At 45.3% G+C, this 21216-nt stretch overlaps 1 protein-coding gene across 3 annotated transcripts in view; it reads right to left on the reverse strand.

Moving 5' to 3' along the window:
* Positions 1-21216, reverse strand: part of LOC138471699 (protein crumbs homolog 2-like) — a 401417-nt gene that overhangs the window by 13293 nt on the left and 366908 nt on the right. For all 3 annotated transcript variants that reach the window (XM_069609463.1, XM_069609462.1, XM_069609461.1), the window contains exons 11-12: positions 18925-19041; positions 6134-6254 (exon numbers count right to left, since the gene is read on the reverse strand). In XM_069609463.1, the coding sequence (XP_069465564.1) occupies positions 6134-6254; positions 18925-19041 (238 nt within the window). The remainder of the gene's footprint in view (positions 1-6133; positions 6255-18924; positions 19042-21216) is intronic.

The following is a 21216-nucleotide window of genomic DNA, read 5'->3' on the forward strand; positions in this document are numbered from 1 at the left end:
AGGATAGACGATAGGTTGGAATGCTTAGCAGGGGTGATGAAGTTGGACACATTCAGGAGAGCAGTTTCCCTGGAGTGACAGGAGAGGAAACCTGCTTGTCCCTACAAGCAGGTAGGGACAAGCAGGAAATTCTCAATGTTTTTGGATGCCTACGAGATTTATATGACAGTTGAACACAACCCTTTCAAGCACTTCAGAGTAGTGCGGAATGATATCACTTACCCAAAATATGAAATTGTTTGTAATGAAATAGTTTCACAAACCACCATTTCAGGAGGTCAAACTGCCCTTTTCAGTGTTAGGAACAGGAATTAAAAAAGTGATTTTCTTTGATTTATCTGTTAGTTAGAATGTGTTAATGCTAATGAATGATTCTAAAGAAATACTAGAGAAATTGGAAAGCAAATTACCATGTATAACCTATTCTGTGCAATAGCATCGTTAAAATTGAACTCTACATTGTTAATGCTTGTGACATAATAACGCAGAACAATGCATTGTGTATGGTATTTATGAAGTTCAAACCTATCTGGGAAGCGACAGTGCCCTGTACATAGGGGACGCACCCAGGGGGGTTACATTTGTTGTTATTTTGCATTATCTTTCTGAATAGGAGCAAAGGGAGAAAACTGTCTTTACACACTCTAGGCGAGATTTCTGAATATTCTGATTCACCGCTTCCCAGACAAAGAGGAGCCAATCCTGTGTGAGGTTCCTTAGCAGCTCACTTTAAGTAGCGAGGCTGATCTCAAGGCTGACACCTGAAAGCAGTGCTGGGGAATACAGGAAGCAGCAGCAGAACTTCAAAAGGTTTAGTTCGAAAGAATGTAAGGTCTAGACAAGGGTATACATGAAAGTAGTAATCATTCAATACCTACATGCTATTAAATTGTTAATGGTTACATTAGGAGTAATGGGGAAAGCATTTAAGCCAACCATCCAATGGTATGATGAGCCAATTAAAATTTATGGTGGAAAACAAATCTAAAAACAAATCCTGGAGGAATTCTTGTCTTTTAAGTGAGGTGGTAATTTAGGGCCAGATGGAGCCACAATTGAATAAGTTGTGAAGATAAAAGTTTGGTTTGGACATAAAAGTAATTTGTGGCTCACTTCACTGAAGCTGGCCACATGCAATATCAAAAGAGGGCTTCAGACTGGACCGCGAGAGCTATTCATGGTAACTCACCCGATGGAAGCTGCTCTGAAAAGCTACAGCAGGGGCTTAGGTTGTCCCACTGCAGTGCAATGTCTACTGGTCCGATCTTTGAGTGATAGTTTTAGTGGTAGACGTACTGATGCAGGGGTCTGATCAGGAACATGGTCGAAGTCAGCGTAAAGACTTCAGGTCTGCTTAAAGGACTGTTTGCTCCACCTTTGAGATCAATGATTCTATGGCAGTCCATGCTACCTGCTTTCACTGCTGTGCAACTCCCTTGCCTGGATGCACCTGCTCTGAGCTTATTGGTGGGCCTCTGCCCATCTCTCTCTTGAGACGTCAGGAGGCTGTTCTGGTGCACCGCATCTCCCTCCTGATTGGAGAACCGGGAGATCTGTCGCCCGGAGGTCGTATTTGTCAGTCTTCCAGTAGCTTAGACATTTCTAGAACTCCAACAATGATGCAGAAGGGTCAGGGAAGAAGCAGTCCTGCACTAGGAGCTTCTCTTCAATGCGTGGGTACAGAATGCCAAGGGAAGGGCCCAGTACACCAACAAGTGTTAAAGGGAAGTGGTACCCAAAGAGAATCCACATCCCAAACTGATGTGATTACAGGCCTGTACAATGGCCAAAGAAGGTCCCTGGAATTGTCAATTTCTTTACTGTTGAGTAGATAAAACAAAGCCCACGAGGATTTCCTAAATCTCAGGTGAAAAGCATGCCAGGAAGATGTCATCCTAAAGTTGGTCCTTATTCTGGATGGAGCAAAGGACCTTGGCACATGTGAATCAAGGGCAGAACCAGATGCTCAATGGGCAGGGTCAGGGCCTTGAAAAGGTTCACTGGGAAACGCATGCCTATGAATCGAACGTTCCATGCCCACGGGAGAGGCGGACATGACTGCTGCTCTTGTGGGAAGGTAAGGGAGCTCTTTCCCTGGTGAATAGCCAGAGCACCAATCATTTCTAATGGATAATCAAATCCCACGGCAAAAAAAAGCCAATTTCACTAAAACCATTTACAAAAATTAGCATGAGCCCCTGGACACCATGCAAATACCACGTAACATAAAATGCATAACGTCACAATTCTGTGTTTAATGCATCGTTTCTGAAACGTGTTCTTCCGCAGCCCCGCCCAGGCCCAGAGCTGCCCTGAAGTTTGAGGGCACCTCCTTGAGATCTCTTGCTTGGCTGTTTGTGGGGCACCATTGTTGTGGTGGTGTGGAGGGTATGGAGGATCTACCAGCCCCTTCGACCTGGACTAGGGAGACATTGGTGAGACTCTGCATGGTATTGCGGCACAGGCCGGAGTGCGTGGCGGCCTTGGACAGTCTGCTCCATCTGGGACCATCTAGGGTGAAAGCCTGAGTAGTCTGGCATTTAACTTTATAATTTTTAACTCTATTTTTTTAACTTGTATTTCTTTTGCTCTGTTTCATTTTGCCTGTTCTGTATATTTTTGACAATCGCTTCACATATTTGGACGAATTCACACATTTTTCTACACGCTTTGGTGAGAAGTGATATGGAAGCAACATTAATCAAATAAATTAAATTTGTTGAAATGATCCCAAATAGGTATCTATTTATTTGCATTTTGCATTTTGGGATTTTGACACACTTTTAATCACTTGCAGCACAGTTCATTTGAAATTTTATGAATTAATGTGGACAGTGTCTTCCCAAAAATTCAAGCAAATACACATTTCGTTTCTTTGCTGTTAGAAAACAGCAAAGAGGCACTGGAGATTGCGGTCTGCAACATGTGACTCTCCATATGTTTGCACTGCAAATCCCATGATCCTTCACTATTCACTGTGCTAGCCACGGCTGGTGGGATTTGTAGTCCAAAACATCTGGGGCTCCAAAGGTTGCAGACCCCTGCTGTAGATACTTAAACATGCGGAGGGTACATGGTGACATGAGGAAGGGTCTTGGCACAGGGACTATTCACTTTTTTTACCCTCGCCGGCTAAACATGTACTGATGTTTGTAATTTGCACAAAACAAATTACATATGGTAAAGCTATTCCCAGGACAAAATGGAGGTCTAGAAAACCAATCAGACGTAAGGGTTGAAGAGCGGTCTTCCGTAAAGTGGCCCTGTAATGATATCCATGGAGGGGTAGGGGGATCTGGCAACATGATAATAAAACACCCGGCTGACGGGGAAAAAGGGTGCCAAATGTCACCGAAATAGTCCAAATATGAGAGTTTGCTTTGCCCTAAGACTGTCAAAATGAACAAATGTTAACCAAATTGGATGTTCGTGGTTTTATGCTCTGGTAACCATGGGGTGGACCTAGCTTGATACTGTTATATTTGTTAAATTATTTAAGAGGATTCCTTTGTAGACTTCAGTCGGAGGGGGGGGCCTTGAGGGGGGCAGTGGGAGTCATGGAATTTTGTGGGTATGATTAGAAATGCAAGTTGAAGAAGCATAACATTACTGTACAGAACTGCCCCTCATTCGGTTATTGTGACTGAATTACCCCTCTCCCCCCGCCAACCCTATTGCCCAGAAGTAAAGAAATAATCATGCAAGAGTGTTAATAGATTTAATAGCATTCCATTATTACAGAAGAACATACATGCTTTGATTAGGCAGTCGCAGGGCCCGTACAGTTAAGACACGTACAAAGTCAAATGCATACATCATCTTTCCTGGACAAAGACGCATGCACAAAATGGCCGTCAATCAACAGCAACAGTAGTGGAGAACTCCATCCCGCCCTGATCGGAGTGCATCATGCAGGGAAGTAGTGCCATGCATTAATTGCCAATAACCACACAGTGCAGTGTTTTACAGAGGAAAAATGCCCAGAAAGGAGGAAATAAGCTTGGGGCCTTCAGTGGTGGAAGGAGGGAATCCAGGGAGAAGGAGTAATCTGGTCTAAACATCTGCCTGTGCCTCCCAAAAGCCTGAGTGGATGGCCCTGATCTACAGCCCTGTAGAAGCATTCCAGCATCAGCTGTGTCTTGCAATAGCTGGGTTCATTAAAAATGCAATGCGCTGTTTAAGTGGCGATAAAAAGTACGTTTGCATGCCAATATGATGTAGGTTAGTAACGCTGTAGGAAACCTAAGAGGCTAAAATACATTTTTCCTGATTTACCAACAAGTAAAGAATTCTCATGATTTTTTTCGCAAGGCTCTATTTCAATTTAATTGTTCAAACACATGGATTGGTTTGTTGTTAAAAGAAAGACCACCACACTAGGGAGTTCATCTGTCCCACAAACATCCTTCTAACAGATTTCAAGATCTCATTGGCTGTGGTAGTCATCGCTGGTATGAACCGGTGCAAACCGTCTAAATTCGATCCACCCAAAATGTGAGCATTACCTCCTTGTATGTCTTCCTTGGCATAGTCCTAGTGATATGAGGGTCCGTCTCGTGAGAAAGACTTTCCACAATACCCTACCAACTCAAACATGGAGGACCGATTAGCTGTGGCTCAAGTCCTTTCTCTATGTTTGATCAAATTCATTTGTTTTCAAAAGGAAACTCCCCTCACCACCGGTCTCTAATGATATTAATCGTGATTTCAGCCCAGGGTCAGGAGGTGGGGGGGGCAGAAGTATGTGACGAGGAAGACTAGCAGAGTAACTCTAAGTAAGCAGGCCATTTGAAGGTACTAGTTCAATGCGTTATTTTCAGAGAAAAACAGCAGACTGCATGGATGTTCCCCAATTCAAAATATTGGGTAGATTGCTCATAACTTTATTTCTTCCCATAAATGGTTTGCAATTTATGTTTGGGTTGGTGTAACTTTTCAGTTCATTTGGTGAAAATGAAGGAGGGGTGGTCCGCGAGAGTTCCAGCCGATGTGACCTGTGACCAGGATACCCTTGGGCGCATGGGGAGGTGAGAAAGTCTTAGAGAGAATATTGGTATATGCAAGCTGTTTGATTGGCAATCCTGGCACAGATGTGGCCATAGTGTTTGGTGAGATGAAAGCCTCCATGGGGTGATATTTGTGCCCACCCATTAAATATTGTGCCACAGTTAGGCCATAGCAATACACTGTCATGGTACAGTTTGGGCTCAAAAAGAAGGTGTTCTTGTGGTGAATAGGGGCATTCTGGCACAGTGAATCTATGCCACAATGCCCCTATATACCAAAGGAGCCTGCCAGAAAAGGTTGAGGCATTCTGGCAGATGTTGCTGCTGGGATTATAGCATAATCCCTCGCACTTTGTATGCATTCATGTGGTTTTCTGACACAGTGATGGGCTGCTTGGGCACAATAAAGTGTGCCTTGGGCACAATGATGATATTCTATGGTTTGTTTTCACACAACGATAAAATACTCTTGCACACTATTAGGACCATGGTAGGCTATGCAGAACCAGTTTGGGTGCAATGTTGGGATATCCTGGCACAGCGAAGAGACATGCTAATACTAATACAATACTGGGGATTTCTCAGACTCAAGTATTTCATGGAAAGACAATGGGCCTCATTATAACTACGGTACCAATAAGCTTGCCGGTACCATTGTTACCGGATCGTCAAACTACGAATTCTGCCTGCGGGTGCCTTCCCGCCCGCCAGGTCTGACCTGGCAGGGGTACCGGCACCTGCGAGCAGACCATGTATAGGACTCAATGGGAATGGGGTGCATTTTTACCGGCACGGCTACCGCCGGTCTCATAAGGAGGCCGAATGACTTGTATGCTCAATAATACCATTTCTGAATCTTCCAAATCGTAGGCTCTTTCTGTATTTGGTTGAACTGTGGGTCCACAGCAGCTATTGGGTGGACCCACAGATCTGCTACTCCAATTGGCTTATGTAGTTGTATTACTATTGGTGTAACAACAGGCCCATAACCCCGCTGCAATTACCTTCATTTGTTGGGAACATGTGTAGGTCAGACAGGCACACTTTTTCAAATACAGAATCTACACATAGAGAATGGAGAGAGTTTGCATCTTAAGCCAAGGGGAATAAGAGCCCGGCTACTATACCTCACAGTGGCCTCCCGTGAAGCTAGCGTTGCAGATACACTTGTATTTATTGATAGAGTCCTGGCACGTCCCACCGTTCAGACATGGGTTCGAGTCGCACTCGTTGATGTTGACTTCACAGCTGAAAGAAAACAAGTGGGATCGAATCAGTGACGTCTTATGTAACTTAGTGACCTTTGTCATTGACCTTTGGCTCTACAGAATAGCACCCTTTGGGATTTTAAGCATAGTAACTTGTGTGTTACCCTGTAAAGAACCCTTCCACTTATGACCTCTTCTGAAAAAATCTGAATTGCTGCTCGGTGTAAACAGAAGAACACACGGTGTCTGTAGAACACATCCCTAGGCCTCTTCCTCATACGCGGTTACTGTTAAGGTTAGTGAAGACAGTTCCAAGTTTATTTGAGCGATTATAATTTCATATAACACTTATCATGGAAAAGCGTTTGGCCACAAATGTGATCAAAGAACCACATTTGCATTATAATAACCTGCTGTGATCATCGACCAATAACACTACAAAGTGCTTGTCCATTATCAAATATCTTGAATGTTACTTTCTTCTGGTAATGTGGTATTCTCATGGAACTATTGGCAGGTGTCTTGATCGCTCCTTCTGTGCCTACCACATTCCACCCTACACAATTGGAAATAATTCTGCATATGGGAAGTATAATATTCTAGTTCCTTGCCCACCATTGGCAGCAAACTCAATAGCTCCCTTTTCACCAACACTTCATCTTCAGATGTTTCTCTGGGTTTACTCTTTTCTTTAGAAATGGTTCCACGTGTTAATATCCCCACCAAATATCGTCATATATGCGGCGATATTAAGGCATTGACCCTGCGGGGGACACCCTCGCAACCCCTGCATTATTTTTAAAGGAACGTGGGACACACCCAAACCCCCACTCCTAAAAACCCCAAATATTATCCCCCCGCAACATATCGCCTATTGCTGTTCCAGACGACCATATATACGGCGATATTTTTGGTGTGGATAATATGTAGTGATACCTTAGAAATCTGTTTCTTGGGGGCCAACCCCAAACCTCCTTTGAAGGAAGATGACATCATCTTATTCAAGTAGCTGAACCAACTTAACTGTGAGCACCCCACGGGAATGGATGGACCCTTTTTAGGAACCCCAAAAAAACAAAATCATGTCTTTTTTAAAAAAAAAAATATTTTGGGGTTTTTCCTTCAGATATATTTTCTTGTTCACTTTATCATTGGTGCATACAAAGAAATTGGAACATTTACAACGTCGCCAATCATTAATTATGTTTTTACACAAACCTGGTAACAACGGCTGGTGAGCGTCTATTTTGAACCGGTTGGTTTATAAGGCCAAGGACTAGAGTAACTCTCTTGCCGGATAGAGGACATCACCGGTCCCTTGACTCCACCCCACCCCTGATCCAGGTATAAGCCACTTAATCTTCTGGATGCTGAATTCTTGGTGTGCTTTAGGGGTGGGGTAGCAAAAATGCCCAAATGGGCACTGTACAGCCACTGGGATCTTGGCTGAGCCACCAAACAAATTTCACAATCGCCTGTTCACTAGCCATTTTTCCCAGCTTTGTGCCAAGTGGAACACTCACAACTCTTGAAGGGTTGAGCTAAAAAAGACTGCAGAAGGCAAATCATTTCAGCTGGATTCCTACAACCACATTTTAATTTTAAATACATATTACACCTATACATTTGGGGCCAAAGTCCTGTCTCAAATCATCTCTGTCCTGTGCAATGGATAAGCATGGTGTCATTCTCTGTGACCAACGTGAAGCGTGGAATCTTTCAATGTGGCTTTTGAGCCTGACAGCCTACATTGCTGGTGAAATGACCTTTTAAAGTGAATGTTGTTTAAAGTCTGAATTAAGGAAGTGCTCTGGTGCCAGCATGCCTTTCTTTGTCTAAACTTTGTCTCAGCCATTTTATCAGCTATCTGAAGAGATCAGGGGAGAAAATCAGATCACAACTACTGGGGCTGCTGGAGAAAGAGGGTTGCCAAGTCTGTCTTGCAGAGAGAAAGCTGCCTAAAACACACTAGGTTCTAGGAAACACATGGTCCTCTACAGAAATAGTGTCCCCCACATTCACACAGTGAACTCAACTCTGCACCAAGAAAACCTAATCTAACTGAATTATTTCTGCAGCAGAGCAGTGCTCTGGGTGAAGTAGCCCCGAGCCTGACATTAGCAGACTGGAATCCCAAAGTGGCAGTCAGCCTTGACAAAGACTCAGTCTGCGTCTCAAAGTGTGGGGCAGAGCAATAGAAGCCATGGAGGAACAGGGAACTAACCTTACTTAACCAATTAGATCCAAAGCCTAATAATGACCAACACCTGAGTTCATGGAACACTGGCAAACCGCACGCGTTGTGGCAATAGTGTGGGTATTTATTCTGGTGGAGAGGATTTGGAGAATGTTCGAGACAGAAAGAGAAGGAGATTGGGGTGGAATAGGAGGAGGAGACTGGAGAAAGGGGGTTTAGAAGGAGAGACAGTGACAAATTAAGGTGGTGAGGAGGAACATTAGGAGGAGAGGAGCCGTTTGAGACCACTGCAATTCTTACTAAAAGGTATTTGCAACATCCATTGGGGTCACCAAAGAGAAACATTTTCTTTTTTGAAACTTCTGGATTAAGATCTAGTGAGCATGCAAAGGCACTGAGGGCCCGATCCATGGAACTTTTACGCAGTGCAAAGTGACTTTACACTTGCATTGTGTTGTGCCCTATGGTCGCTTAGACCTCATTCGCATTGTGTTGTGCCCTATGGTCGCCTAGACCTCATTCGCATTGTGTTGTGCCCTATGGTCGCCTAGACCCCACTTGCATTGTGTTGTGCCCTATGGTCGCCTAGACCCCACTCGCATTGTGTTGTGCCCTATGGTCGCCTAGACCTCATTCGCATTGTGTTGTGCCCTATGGTCGCCTAGACCCCACTTGCATTGTGTTGTGCCCTATGGTCGCTTAGACCTCATTCGCATTGTGTTGTGCCCTATGGTCGCCTAGACCCCACTTGCATTGTGTTGTGCCCTATGGTCGCCTAGACCCCACTTGCATTGTATTGTGCCCTATGGTCGCTTAGACCTCATTCGCATTGTGTTGTGCCCTATGGTCGCCCAGACCTCATTCGCATTGTGTTGTGCCCTATGGTCGCTTAGACCTCATTCGCATTGTGTTGTGCCCTACCTATAACGCCTATGCCCCCTTCACGCCACTCCCCTGTACATTACCTTAGCCCCAGCATGCTACTCTGCCTGACTGCGATCATGTTCCCTTTCTGTGTCATGCAAAGTAACATACCCTGCACTGGCAACAGTTACCTAGCCTATAATAATGGTTTAGTCAGACCCGCCTGCCCAAGACACCACCCGATCACCTGCCCTACACCATTCCTGCCCACCACACCAGCCTTCCCCCCGGATACCAAGTCCGCCCTTCCCACCCATAGACATGCACACGTTCCGCATGTCGCAGCTAACACACACCTAGCTGTCTATAAGCAGAACCCCATCAACACGAGAGCATCTTGCCCTACCATTGACTACAACACCTCTACATTAGCTAACCCTACCAACTCCCGTAACACTACCCTCATCCCCTCCGATCGGAATTCTAGACTTGGCGCCAGAACCCACCACAGACCTAGCAAAGGCCCTACCAAATCACTCAATAAGATCAACCCTCACACTGTAACACCCATCAACACTATCCATCCCAGTCTTAAAGGAGCTCTCCTAAATGTCAGATCATTAGTCGCCCATGCCACAGAAGTCGCTGACATTATTCTAACAAACAACCTGGACTTCCTTGCGGTAACCGAAACATGGCTGCACGATGCTGCAGGTCCATCTCTTACCCTAGCCATACCTGATAACTACACCATCCTTAGAGCAGATAGACCGAACGCTCGAGGTGGCGGTGTAGCTATCATCTTTAAGTCCACGCTTGACATCAGACTATCCTCTGCTCCCCCACTTAGAGCAGATAGACCGAACGCTCGAGGTGGCGGTGTAGCTATCATCTTTAAGTCCACGCTTGACATCAGACTATCCTCTGCTCCCCCACTCAAATCCTGTGAACACATTACAGTCAAATTTCAAACCTCCCCTAAAAGTACTATTACGCTGCACTTAATTTACCGACCCCCGGGCCCTCCTGGCTCATGTGAGGAAGACATCACTTCACTAGTTGCTGAAAGCTCCAAACCATCAGCACAATTGATTATACTCGGAGACTTTAACCTTGGGTTTAACGACCCCCTAGACACCCCAGCCACTGCCCTGGCCATGGCATTAGAGGAGCATGGCCTCCAACAACTTTGCTCCAAACCCACCCACTTGAAAGGCAGAATCCTTGACTGGATAACTACCCTTAACTGCAACATTACTACGAAAGATCCCACACAACTTATCTGGACTGACCACCACCTCCTCCCGTTTGACATTCTTACCAGCAACTCAGCACATAAAAGGCCTATCATGGCACCTGCCTGCCCTACTAGGAAAAAGAGCAATATCACAGCGGAAGCCCTAATACCTCTGGTGATCCCTACTTTAAACGCACTACCCGCCACAACGGACTTGAACCAACTGGTCAACGCCTACAATGAGTCCATGGCCAAAGCCATTGACATCATTGCCCCACTGAAACTGCGCAAAGGAATACCCAAAGCGCACCTGAATACATGGTTCACCCCGGAGCTCAAAACCCTGCGTCAACAAAAAAACAAACTTGAAGCACTCTGGAAATCAGTGCCTTCTATAAATAACAGAACCAATCTCACCAACATCTCCACCCTCTACAAAAATGAGATTATACGGGCCAAGAAAGAATCTCTCAATACTAGGATCTCCCAGGCAAGCTCCAGTACTAAGGAGCTCTTTAACATACTAAAGGAATTAGAAAACCCCATTACCCCCACTGACTCTTGCACTAAGGATAAACCCTGGTGCACAGGGATCCAGAATGCCCTAGCTAACAAAATCTCAGGGCTCCAAACTAAAATCAACAACAAACGACAACAACTCACTCTCGATCCCACCTCCTTCCCCACGCCCCCTCCACCTACTGCCACTAGTTCAGGCTTCACCTTCAAAAAGGTATCCATATTGGAGGTTCAGAAAATTATAGCATCCCTTAAACCATCGAATTGCAAGGGGGACAGTTGCCCCGCACAGATCATAAAAGATGCAGCTAGGGATCTCTCCCCATTTATCACCAAATTAATAAACCTGTCCTTCGCCAACAACATGGTCCCCAGCAATCTGAAACAGTCCTGGGTCCTACCGCTACTAAAAAAAACTACTCTCAACCCTGACATCCCCACGAATTACAGACCCATTACCACCGTCCCATTCCTACTAAAAATCTTGGATAGAGTGGCTTATTTACAAATCCAGGACTACCTTGAGGCCAATCACCTACTAGGAACTCGCCAATCTGGCTTTCGACCACAACACGGGACAGAAACGGCCCTTGTTGATCTCAAATGCCAGATAGACGAACTCAAAGACAAAAACAAGGCTGCCATCCTTCTACTCCTTGACCTCTCCGCTGCCTTTGACCTGGTCGACCATAAAATCCTGTGCAACCATTTGTCTCTGGCAGCACACTTCTCCCACTCTGCAGTCACATGGATCCAATCTTTCCTGGACAACAGAACCATGCGGGTCTTCTCCCCCCTAGCAGCGGCTGACCCCATCCCCATCACCTGCGGTGTCCCACAAGGATCCTGTGTCTCACCTACCCTTTACAATATTTTCACCAAGCCCTTATTCGACAAGCTGGACAATCTGGGTGTCACCTATACTAACTACGCAGATGACACCCAGATACTCCTCACCCTATCAGGCAACTACAACAAGGACGCCAAATGGATCAATGAAGTCTTTTCCATCATTCAGGCATGGATGGCCACACATGGCCTATGCCTGAATGATGACAAGACTGAATTGCTTCTTGTCGGCTCACCGAACACTATCAGTAAACTCTGTCCCGGCTACACTAGCTTCACTATTGACGGTAACACCATACCCATTGCCAAGAGCGTAAAAACCCTCGGTTTCTACCTAGACACGAACATCAACCTAGCTAAACAAATCAATATGACCGCCTCAGCCACTGCCTACACCGGTAAACTAATCAGGGCCTGCAGACCACTGATCTCCCCTAGCAACTGTCTCATCCTAGCCAGAGCACTCATTCAATCTAAACTGGATTACTGTAATAGCCTCTATGTAGGTGCCAACAAAACAGTAATCAATAAATTGCAAGTTTTACAAAATAACGCACTCCGTGCCGCCCTCAATATCCCTAGAAGGGAACACATCTCCGCCACCAGAACTGCCTGCAAATGGTTGTCCATCCAACAGAAAATTGACTTGAAAACCATATGCCTTACTTACAAAGCCCTCAATCATCTTGCCCCACCCTACCTCTCGAACAAATTTACACTAAGACAGAACACTAGAACCACCAGATCGTCCAACTCATTACAACTAACAGTTCCCAAATACTCCCTCAAAAGAGCTGGAGGATCCAGCTTCCCAACTTTGGCATCACAACTCTGGAATTCCATCCCACTGGATATTAAATCTACACCTACTTTCCAACCCTTCAGAACCAAGGTCATTTCCTGGTTAACCAACAAATAACTGTCCTACCACATATGTATGCACTCCGAATGTCCAATTTTATGTATATTGTTTGAATACTATTATCTATGCCCTATCAATTCTGTACTATTGTCTTTTACCTGTAACCTGATGTTCAAAGCGCATATATACCCCTGGGTCAAGAGCGCTATATAAATAAATAAACAAACAAACAAACAAACAAACACTGCCAACAACACCCTGATTCACAGTGCGGTGCAAAGAGTATTTTTGCAGTGCAAAGTCATTTTGCAAAAATGTCCAGGTCTTTTGCACTGCAAAAAGCAGCTAAGCAACGTATGGGAAATCAATGGCGGAGTTGTTTGAAGGATCTGGGCCTATACCTATTGAACGTATCAGTGCAGGGTGATATAGCGCAGTGCCCGACTTGGACAAATGGTAAGGTGCAGTCCACCATTGATTTCATATTTGTAGATAGTAGGTTGGTTCATACGTATAACTTCCTGGCTATCTCCATCTCATTATTTAGTGATCACTCTCAATTGATTGCAGCGTTTAGCTGGTCCGATGTCAAAGCGAGCACTCTACTCACTGTGCTATCCGTGTAGAGCCTGCCGACGCAGGTTCGGATCCCGGCAGGCCAAACTCAGCCTTTCATCTTTCTGAGGTCGATAAATGAGCACCACTCACCATGGGTAATAATAAGCAGAGCTCAGATACCTGAGGGTTCGTAGCGCTATATAAATGATAAATTATTATTATGAAATTTGGGAACTGTGATGAGGTCTCGGGCAATATTGGTCCTGTTGATTTAACAGCGCACCGAGCAGGAAATTGTGTCTCCTGGAATGCTGTTTTGGCATCCAGGGTGAGCGCTTCTCTTGGGGATATTCTTAAGCGCTTCTCTAACGACTGGCAAAGTCATGTATTCTCCGTGAATAATTTTGAGATCTTCACTGAGGAACTTATTCAGTGTAATCACTGCTATCACCCCTTAGGGACGGGCAACACGTTAAAGAGGCACTTACATGTCTATAATGAAGAGGTGGCAAGGAAAAAACGTGAATTGAGAAAGACAATGGGCCTCATTACAAGGTTGGAGGTAGCCTTGCCGGTAAAACTGGCAAGGCTACCTCCAAACTTGCAAGAAAGTCCGGCATCTGCTAATGGGCAATTACCAGGGTATTCCGGCCCCGCCGGACCGGGTAATTGCCCTTTCGCGGGTGCCGGAATCGGGTGATCCCCATTCCCATTTCAGCCCCATAGGGCTCAATGGGAATGGGGATGCCTGTAGCACCGGCACCGTTCAGAACGGTGCCTGTGCTACAGGCATTCTGTGCTTGCAGGTGCCTTTCATTCCGCCAGGTCAGACCTGGTGGAATGAAAGGCACCCGTGAGCACAACTCAGGGTTTGGCTTACCAGTTCCCTTGTATCCGGACCGGCAAGCTCGTAATGAGGCCGAATGAGGACCTTAAAGTTAAGCACCAATATTACCCTCGAAACTAGGATGGGTAATGGCCAGTGTTATAGGAATTGGCTTAGACACAGTCGTGGTATGAGGAATCAGAAGGATGCCGAAGCAATGCTTGCCATCTTGTGTAGTAAAAATGTCCAGGTCTTCTAGCACCTCATGCATACCACAATCTGGCAAACAATTAAATGCTGTAATAGAGAGTGAGTGGGACCTCCCTTTTTCCTTCCTTCTTTCAAGACATTTAGGGGGCATTGTGTCTCTGGGTATTAGGCGCTTTATAAAAAATAAAAAATAAACCTATCACTACCAAAATGGGGTTGGAATGATGAGGTGGACCTATCTTCCTTTAATTGTGATCCCATTCTATAGGTGATTGTGAAGATAAGTACTTCCCATGCCCCAGGTCCTAACAAATGATCTAACTTCTTGTTTAAAAATGATCCTGAGGCTTGGGCGCAACCTTGACAGTATTGTTTAAAAGTGTGGTGTGTCTAGGACTCTTTCCTGACTCTTGGTTTGAGCACAAAAAAGGAGATCAAACTTGTCCATTAAACTACAGACCCACTGCTCTTCTAGATGCGGACAGTAGGGTGTTTGCATCAATCCTGCTGTCCCATCTTGAAGCCTGGGCTCTCAAGGTTGGACGTTTAGAAAGATGGCAAATTGGCTTTCACCCACGTTTGTGTACTTCCCTGAATGTTGCAATTGTGAAAACAATCCAACATCCTGCATGAGAAGGAATGAATGAGTCAGTGTTCATAGCCTCAATCTACTTAACAGCAGAGTTTGATGCTGTGGACCGGGAACATCCTTGGGCCAAGCTTCACTTCAATGGGCTGTGCTGTATGGTCTTTTGAGGCTCATAGTTGGTTTATTTTCGCATTCTACTATTCAACCGCGATTGAATCAATCTGGTTCTCTTTCCCGTGTGATTCCTACGTTTTGAGGTGTCCGGCAGGGATGCGTTTTGGCTCCCTGCCTGTTCAATCTATACTTATCGGATATAGGGGGTACGTTGAAACCTGTGATCTTTGTTTCCCCAAGAGTTCATCATTTAAGGCCCTTTTGGTTGTCCTACGCCGATGACTTTCTCATTTTTTTTTGTTGTACTCCGGTAGGACTCCAAAGATACATTGATGCTTTCTCTGCCTATATGCACAATCATGTGCTTCATATTAATTCAGAGAAAACTAAAATAATGCAATGTCCACGGGGTAGAAGAGAGACCATATTTCGATGGCTAGTGGGTTCGGTCCCGGTGGCAAGAGTGGATTCTTTAGTCTATCTGGGATTCCTATTACAATCAAGGCCTGGCCAAATGAAATTACAAGAATGGTTTAAGACTCGCACATCGACATTAGTAAATCAATTGGTAATGGTGGACTCCCGTCATGGTAGATACACCCCGATACCGGGTATAAAATATTATGAAGGCAAAGATGTCCCTAAAATCCTCTATGGTGTGGCACTCTATCCTTTGTCTATCAGACACACTGCCACAACCTGAAGCTTTGATTTGGAGAAGGATTCTGCAAGTTTCAAATTCAGTGCCAATTGATGGAATTAGATACGAGTTAGGTATTGTGTCTCTGCAAACAAAATTCCACTGGAAAATCTTGTCTCTGATGAGGAACATTTTATGCCCAGAGTCTGGCACCTTGTTTGGGGACCTGGAACACATTTTGATGTCTCGGAGCTGTACATGGTTGAAAGAAGTGCAGTGACCTCTTGTTTGGGTCTTCATTGACTTTTGATTTCTTTTGTTCTTTGTTTGCCATGCGCTTTATCTTTTTTCTTCTTTCTTTATTCTTATATTGATGACATTTTTGTAATCTGCATAATGGTTAGGTTTTGATGTGATTCTATTTCTGTGTATAAAAAAAAACCTTTAACATGTTGTTTTTATTAATTGTTATTTTTAACCAAATGACAATAAAAATGTGTGTTTTTAAAAGTCACTTTGCACCAGTGCGAAGTCACTTTGCTCCGTGCGAAAGAAAGTTCCATGAATCGGGCCCCGAGTGTCATTTTATGACATCTGGCTTTCAAATTTGGCAAACAGCCACACAACGTTTTTTGCATCAAGTGAGAGTAAAGGTTTCATATGTGAGTTTGAACAGAAAGGCTAATACTTGATAGTACTTGGCCTACATTCATTATAATTGATCACACCTTTTCAAAATTGATAAGAGTATCCTAAACTTTTGTTTGTATAGTATGCCACTTCTTGGTCAACACATCACAAACCTAAAGACTGCTAACAAAGGCCTCTTCCTATGGAACTGAAATTGCAACCCTAACTATGGAGCCAGGAATTAGAGCCCCTATATATAGTGTGGTTAAAAGTTCTAAACTATGACCCCTGGAAGGAGCCAGTTTGATTCTGGTACATTCGCTGACCACTTACTGAACTTCTCCCTGCTGCCAAGTCGATGGATGTGTGCCGCAGCAGAACCCTCCTTTGCCCAATCTGAGCAATCCCACGACTGGCTGTGAGTGCCCTTCCGGATGGTAGTAGAGTATCTAATTGTGGTTGTGATACAGGCAGTAACCCAAGGGTGCCCACCCTTTTAAAACTCTGTACACTGCCCTAATTTCGGACCTAGTTTGCATACATGTGGGAACATGTCATGAAGTCATGCAGGGGCCAGGTAGGCAAGGAGACCAATCATGCATGGACAAATGAATAACACAGTTTGAGGCACATGTGGGCATTTCAGAACTCAGGGCTGTCGCTAGGACAACGCAAATCTGCTCGGAAAAGACTGATGTGAAAGGGTGTTTGGGATGTTGAGCGGAAATACACATCCATCCCATAGCCTGGAAAAAGACTCTTAGCTTGAAAGTGGCGGTGGCCCTGGTTGATTGGGTATCGGCTAAACCTTTGAATGAGGCATTTCCCTTGGGCACCTATTAACCACACCACTCCACTTTGCATCTCCCGTAAAGAGGCAGGCTGTGCACCATGGCTTTATTGAATTCTGGGAGGGGAGTCAAAGCATGACATGGACCCCTGCGCCTATGGAGGGATGTGTGGAAGCACTGCCAGACTTGCAGCCCATCCAAGTGCAGCCTGGGGGTGACGTTCACCCCAAGCAGTAACAGTGGGTATTAAATTCCATGAGTAGGAAACTGATTGAATCGCTGGAATGAGACAGACATTCCAAACTGCGAGGCTCCGAGAGGCTAACAGTTGCGGGAAAACAGGTTTTGAGACTCGCCTAGAACCAACGTGCAGAACTTTGGAGACTTCAGGTTTAGCTAAACCTCTAGGGTCACACACTAGTGACCGTGCAAAGACCAGGGACTGCTCTGTCAGTTCAAAAAAAGACACGTACATGTCATACATACCTGCTATGTGCATAGATAAGGTTCTTACTCAGCTGCAACATTATATATTACAGAACAGCATTCTTGTGCAAATGCTAATAGGCTGTTCTGCTGCATTTCTGTTTCCCTCATACCTCTAGACCATTGTGCAATGGCTGCTCGGACAAAGCTCCCCGGGGTGTGCTAAGGTCACTTAGAACATACTGCACCCTTGCTTAGGTCAGGGTGCTGACAATGGAGCTTGTACATTAGTCTATATTCTGCCTGAAATACATAGGGCCTTATTCCAAGTCCGGTGGTAGCCCTGCCGGTGCTACCGCCGGTTGCTTCCGGACTCAGAATAATTTACTGGCACCTGACTTCCCGGTAACACTGAGGCATTACAACCCCGGCGGTCTGGGAACTCAGGTGCTGGCAAATTGTAAGTCCCCATTCCCGTACAGTCCTCAGTGACTCTACGGGAATGGGGACCATGGAAGCACTGGCTTCCGTGACAGTCTGTCTATCGTGGACGCTGTGCCTGGCAGGGTCAGACCTGTCGGGCACAGCGGCTCGGGCAGGCAGACTTGTACTTTGCCGGTCTGGAAACAACGGTGCACTGTTGTTTCCGGACTGGCAAAGTTATAATGAGGCCCATATAATCTATATGTAACAAAAGCTGCTCCTAAAGATAAGGGGCCTCATTACACGTTGGGTGGTATTCCGGTGGTAAATCCACTGTAATACTGCCCAACGGAATTACTGTTACTGCCACTTGGTCTGGCTGAATTAGGGCCAGATTGCAAGTGGTGGTGGCGGAGTTACTCCCCATTTATTTAGAGTTCATTGGACTCTGTGGGGCATTTTTGGCAGAGTTGCCGCCAGCGGAATTACTGCCACAGTAATTCTGCCAATTTTGCCGATTTTTATTGGAAAGTGGGAGGATTTACTTTCAGCATAATCATGTAGTTAAATCCCCCACTCCAGTGCTATACGCGTATTATGGCGGTGTGGGAATGTGGCAGTAGTTCCGTTACCGTCTATTTTTCCTGCACCGCCATACTTGTAATGAGGCCAAAAGGGCTTGGAGGTTACAAAACAAGTAAATGCATGACACCAATTTTACTGGGGAGTTTTGAAGCAAAATCAGTAATAAAAGTGAAACGGGCCTGGGGCAGTTGTCAGGGAGTAACCCAAACCTCAACATATATGCTTCCATGAAATCCTCAAGCACGCTATTTCACATTGAAAGAAACAGATTTCGCCAGCCTCAGAATTACAAACCCAGCCAGCAACTGTGTCGTGAGCATCCCACCCAACCCCCAATATATCACAGAATATTCCCCTCAACAGTGATGTACGATGCACACGTGTCCATACTTCCTTCCGGTGAAACCAGCCTTGCACGTGCAGTTTGCTCCCCAAATTCCACTGCTGCATGTGCCTTCATTCTGACAGGTAAAGTTTTTGTCACACTGGTCAGGAGGGTGTGGCCATCTGAAAATAGCAAAACAGAAGTCAGTAAATTGGGCTGTAAAATACCCCTCACTGCAGCAGGTTAATCATACAATGTCTCCACTGGTGGGCTGGCCTACAGGCAGGGGTGTTGCTAGCTCTGGAATGGTTCTGGGGCTATGCTAATGTCGGGACTGTAGGGACTCGGGGCTAGCTAGCCTTCTGGTTGTAGACCCTGAGCTTCTATCCGGGGCTATAACCAAAAGACCCGGTGCTATAGCCTCCTCAGCTCCCCCCTAGCAATGCCTCGGTTTACAGGGAACTCTGGTGGGCCTCTTTTGAGTGAGACGAAGTAAATAACTTGTTAGAAAGCTTCCTGTATATGTTAATATGGGGCCACTTTGAAACACATTTCCAGGGTCACTTTTGGTTTCCAGTCCAGGCATGACTACCTCACACAATGTTAGTCATGCATGACTGTACCAAACCCCTGACCTCCATCTTGCTTTCTGAGAGTTCCGCCTCATTCCTGAAGAATACTACATGATGCAAATTACAAACCTAGAAAGAACACTGCTTGGGCATTTTATATTGGGATGGGGAAACAATGCACTGTTCTTCCTCCAGCCTGGTCCGCTCATGTCATCAATTTGTTGCCATTGCCTTAAAAACTGCTTATAAAAAACTGGCCTAGAGTATAATAAAAAGGTGGCCTCCTTTTATATCCCCCAGAAAACTGTTAATTGAGATGCCAGAGGTACTGCATGAACTCAATCCCGACAGAGACTCGAAATGCCGCCACCATCCTGCAATTCTACAAACAAAAACCTCAAACAAAAACCTCAAAATGTGACTCTTGGAACAATACCTGCCGTGCGAACCCAAATCTCGCCCTCCCTCCACCAACATTACTGCGCTACTGTATAAAATGCCGAGCTCAATGCTTGCACCCTCCTCTTGTCAAGTGCTCCGCTGCTCTGGAGCTAGCTTCGCGGATAAAGCAATACAATTATAAAAACTAAAAGGGGAAATGACCTGTATTAAGAAGTACAAAAATGAATTATGTATGGCAAGACATTTCTAACTACAGTTATTTATAGACTGAAGAAGCAGCCCTGCTTCCATGTTTACATTATTATGAGGCTTCTGTGGGTCCACTGCCCCCACCTGCACCATGTGAAATGTGGGTTCCCAGCCCCCACCTGCCCCATGTGAAATGTGGGTCCACTGACCCCACCTGCCCCATGTGAAATGTGGGTTCCTTGCCCCTGCCTACCCCATGTGAAATGTGTGCCCACTGCCGCCACCTGCCGCATGTGAAATGTGGGTTTCCGGCAAACTGAATTCGAGCAGTGCAAATGTGCCGATCTTAATACAAAACGTCATCAGCCATTTAGCCGGTCAGATAGCACAGCGAGCTAAGTGGTCCCCCCTGATATCTGTGTGCAGCCTGTTGTGGCAGGTTCGAATCCCTGCAGGGTCAACTCAGCTTTTCATCCTCCAGAGGTCGATAAATTGAGTACCACTCTGTGGGATAATAATGTCTTCTGTTATTAGAGCGCTCTGAGACCTATGAGTGTGTAGCGCTATATAAGAAATAAATTATTATTACTTATACAACAGAAAAGAGACCCTAGTTGAATGCTGTATTTTCCTAGATACAAATTTGGGACTTCTGTGTTAATCTTTGAATGATCATATATAGTAAACATGCAGTGCGACACATTATGTTTCACCTTAGTAGTAGTTCGACTTATCATGCATTCCTTCAGCTCTGAAGCAGCCACAGAACCTCGCTGAAACTCATTTCAAAAGTAGTATAGTGCCTCTGTTGTATATGTCTGCGAGAGACAGCCTGAGTCGGAAAGTGACAGCCTGAGTCGGAAAGTTGCCCATATTCTCTAAATGTCTTCCAGGGACAGCCTTAACATGTTGCCCATCGTGAAGAAGCCCACCATGTTGGTGGTCCCTGCCTGGGGTAGCCACAGCATTTTGCGGATTGTGTACATCTCCCAGAGACAGCCACACAATGTTGCAAATGCTGTGTTTTTCTGCTAGGTAGTATAGCCCCAAAAAGTTGCCCATTTTTCACATGCCTCCTGTAGGCAGTCACATAATGTTGGTAGCCTTGGACATGTCTGCCAAAGGCAACCGCAGATTATTAGTCATTCTGTACAAGTATGACAGGGACAGCTACATAATGTACCCAATTTTGTG

The sequence above is a fragment of the Ambystoma mexicanum genome, chromosome 8, assembly GCF_040938575.1.
Source record: "Ambystoma mexicanum isolate Mex_15411 chromosome 8, UKY_AmexF1_1, whole genome shotgun sequence".
Taxonomy (NCBI): domain Eukaryota; kingdom Metazoa; phylum Chordata; class Amphibia; order Caudata; family Ambystomatidae; genus Ambystoma; species Ambystoma mexicanum.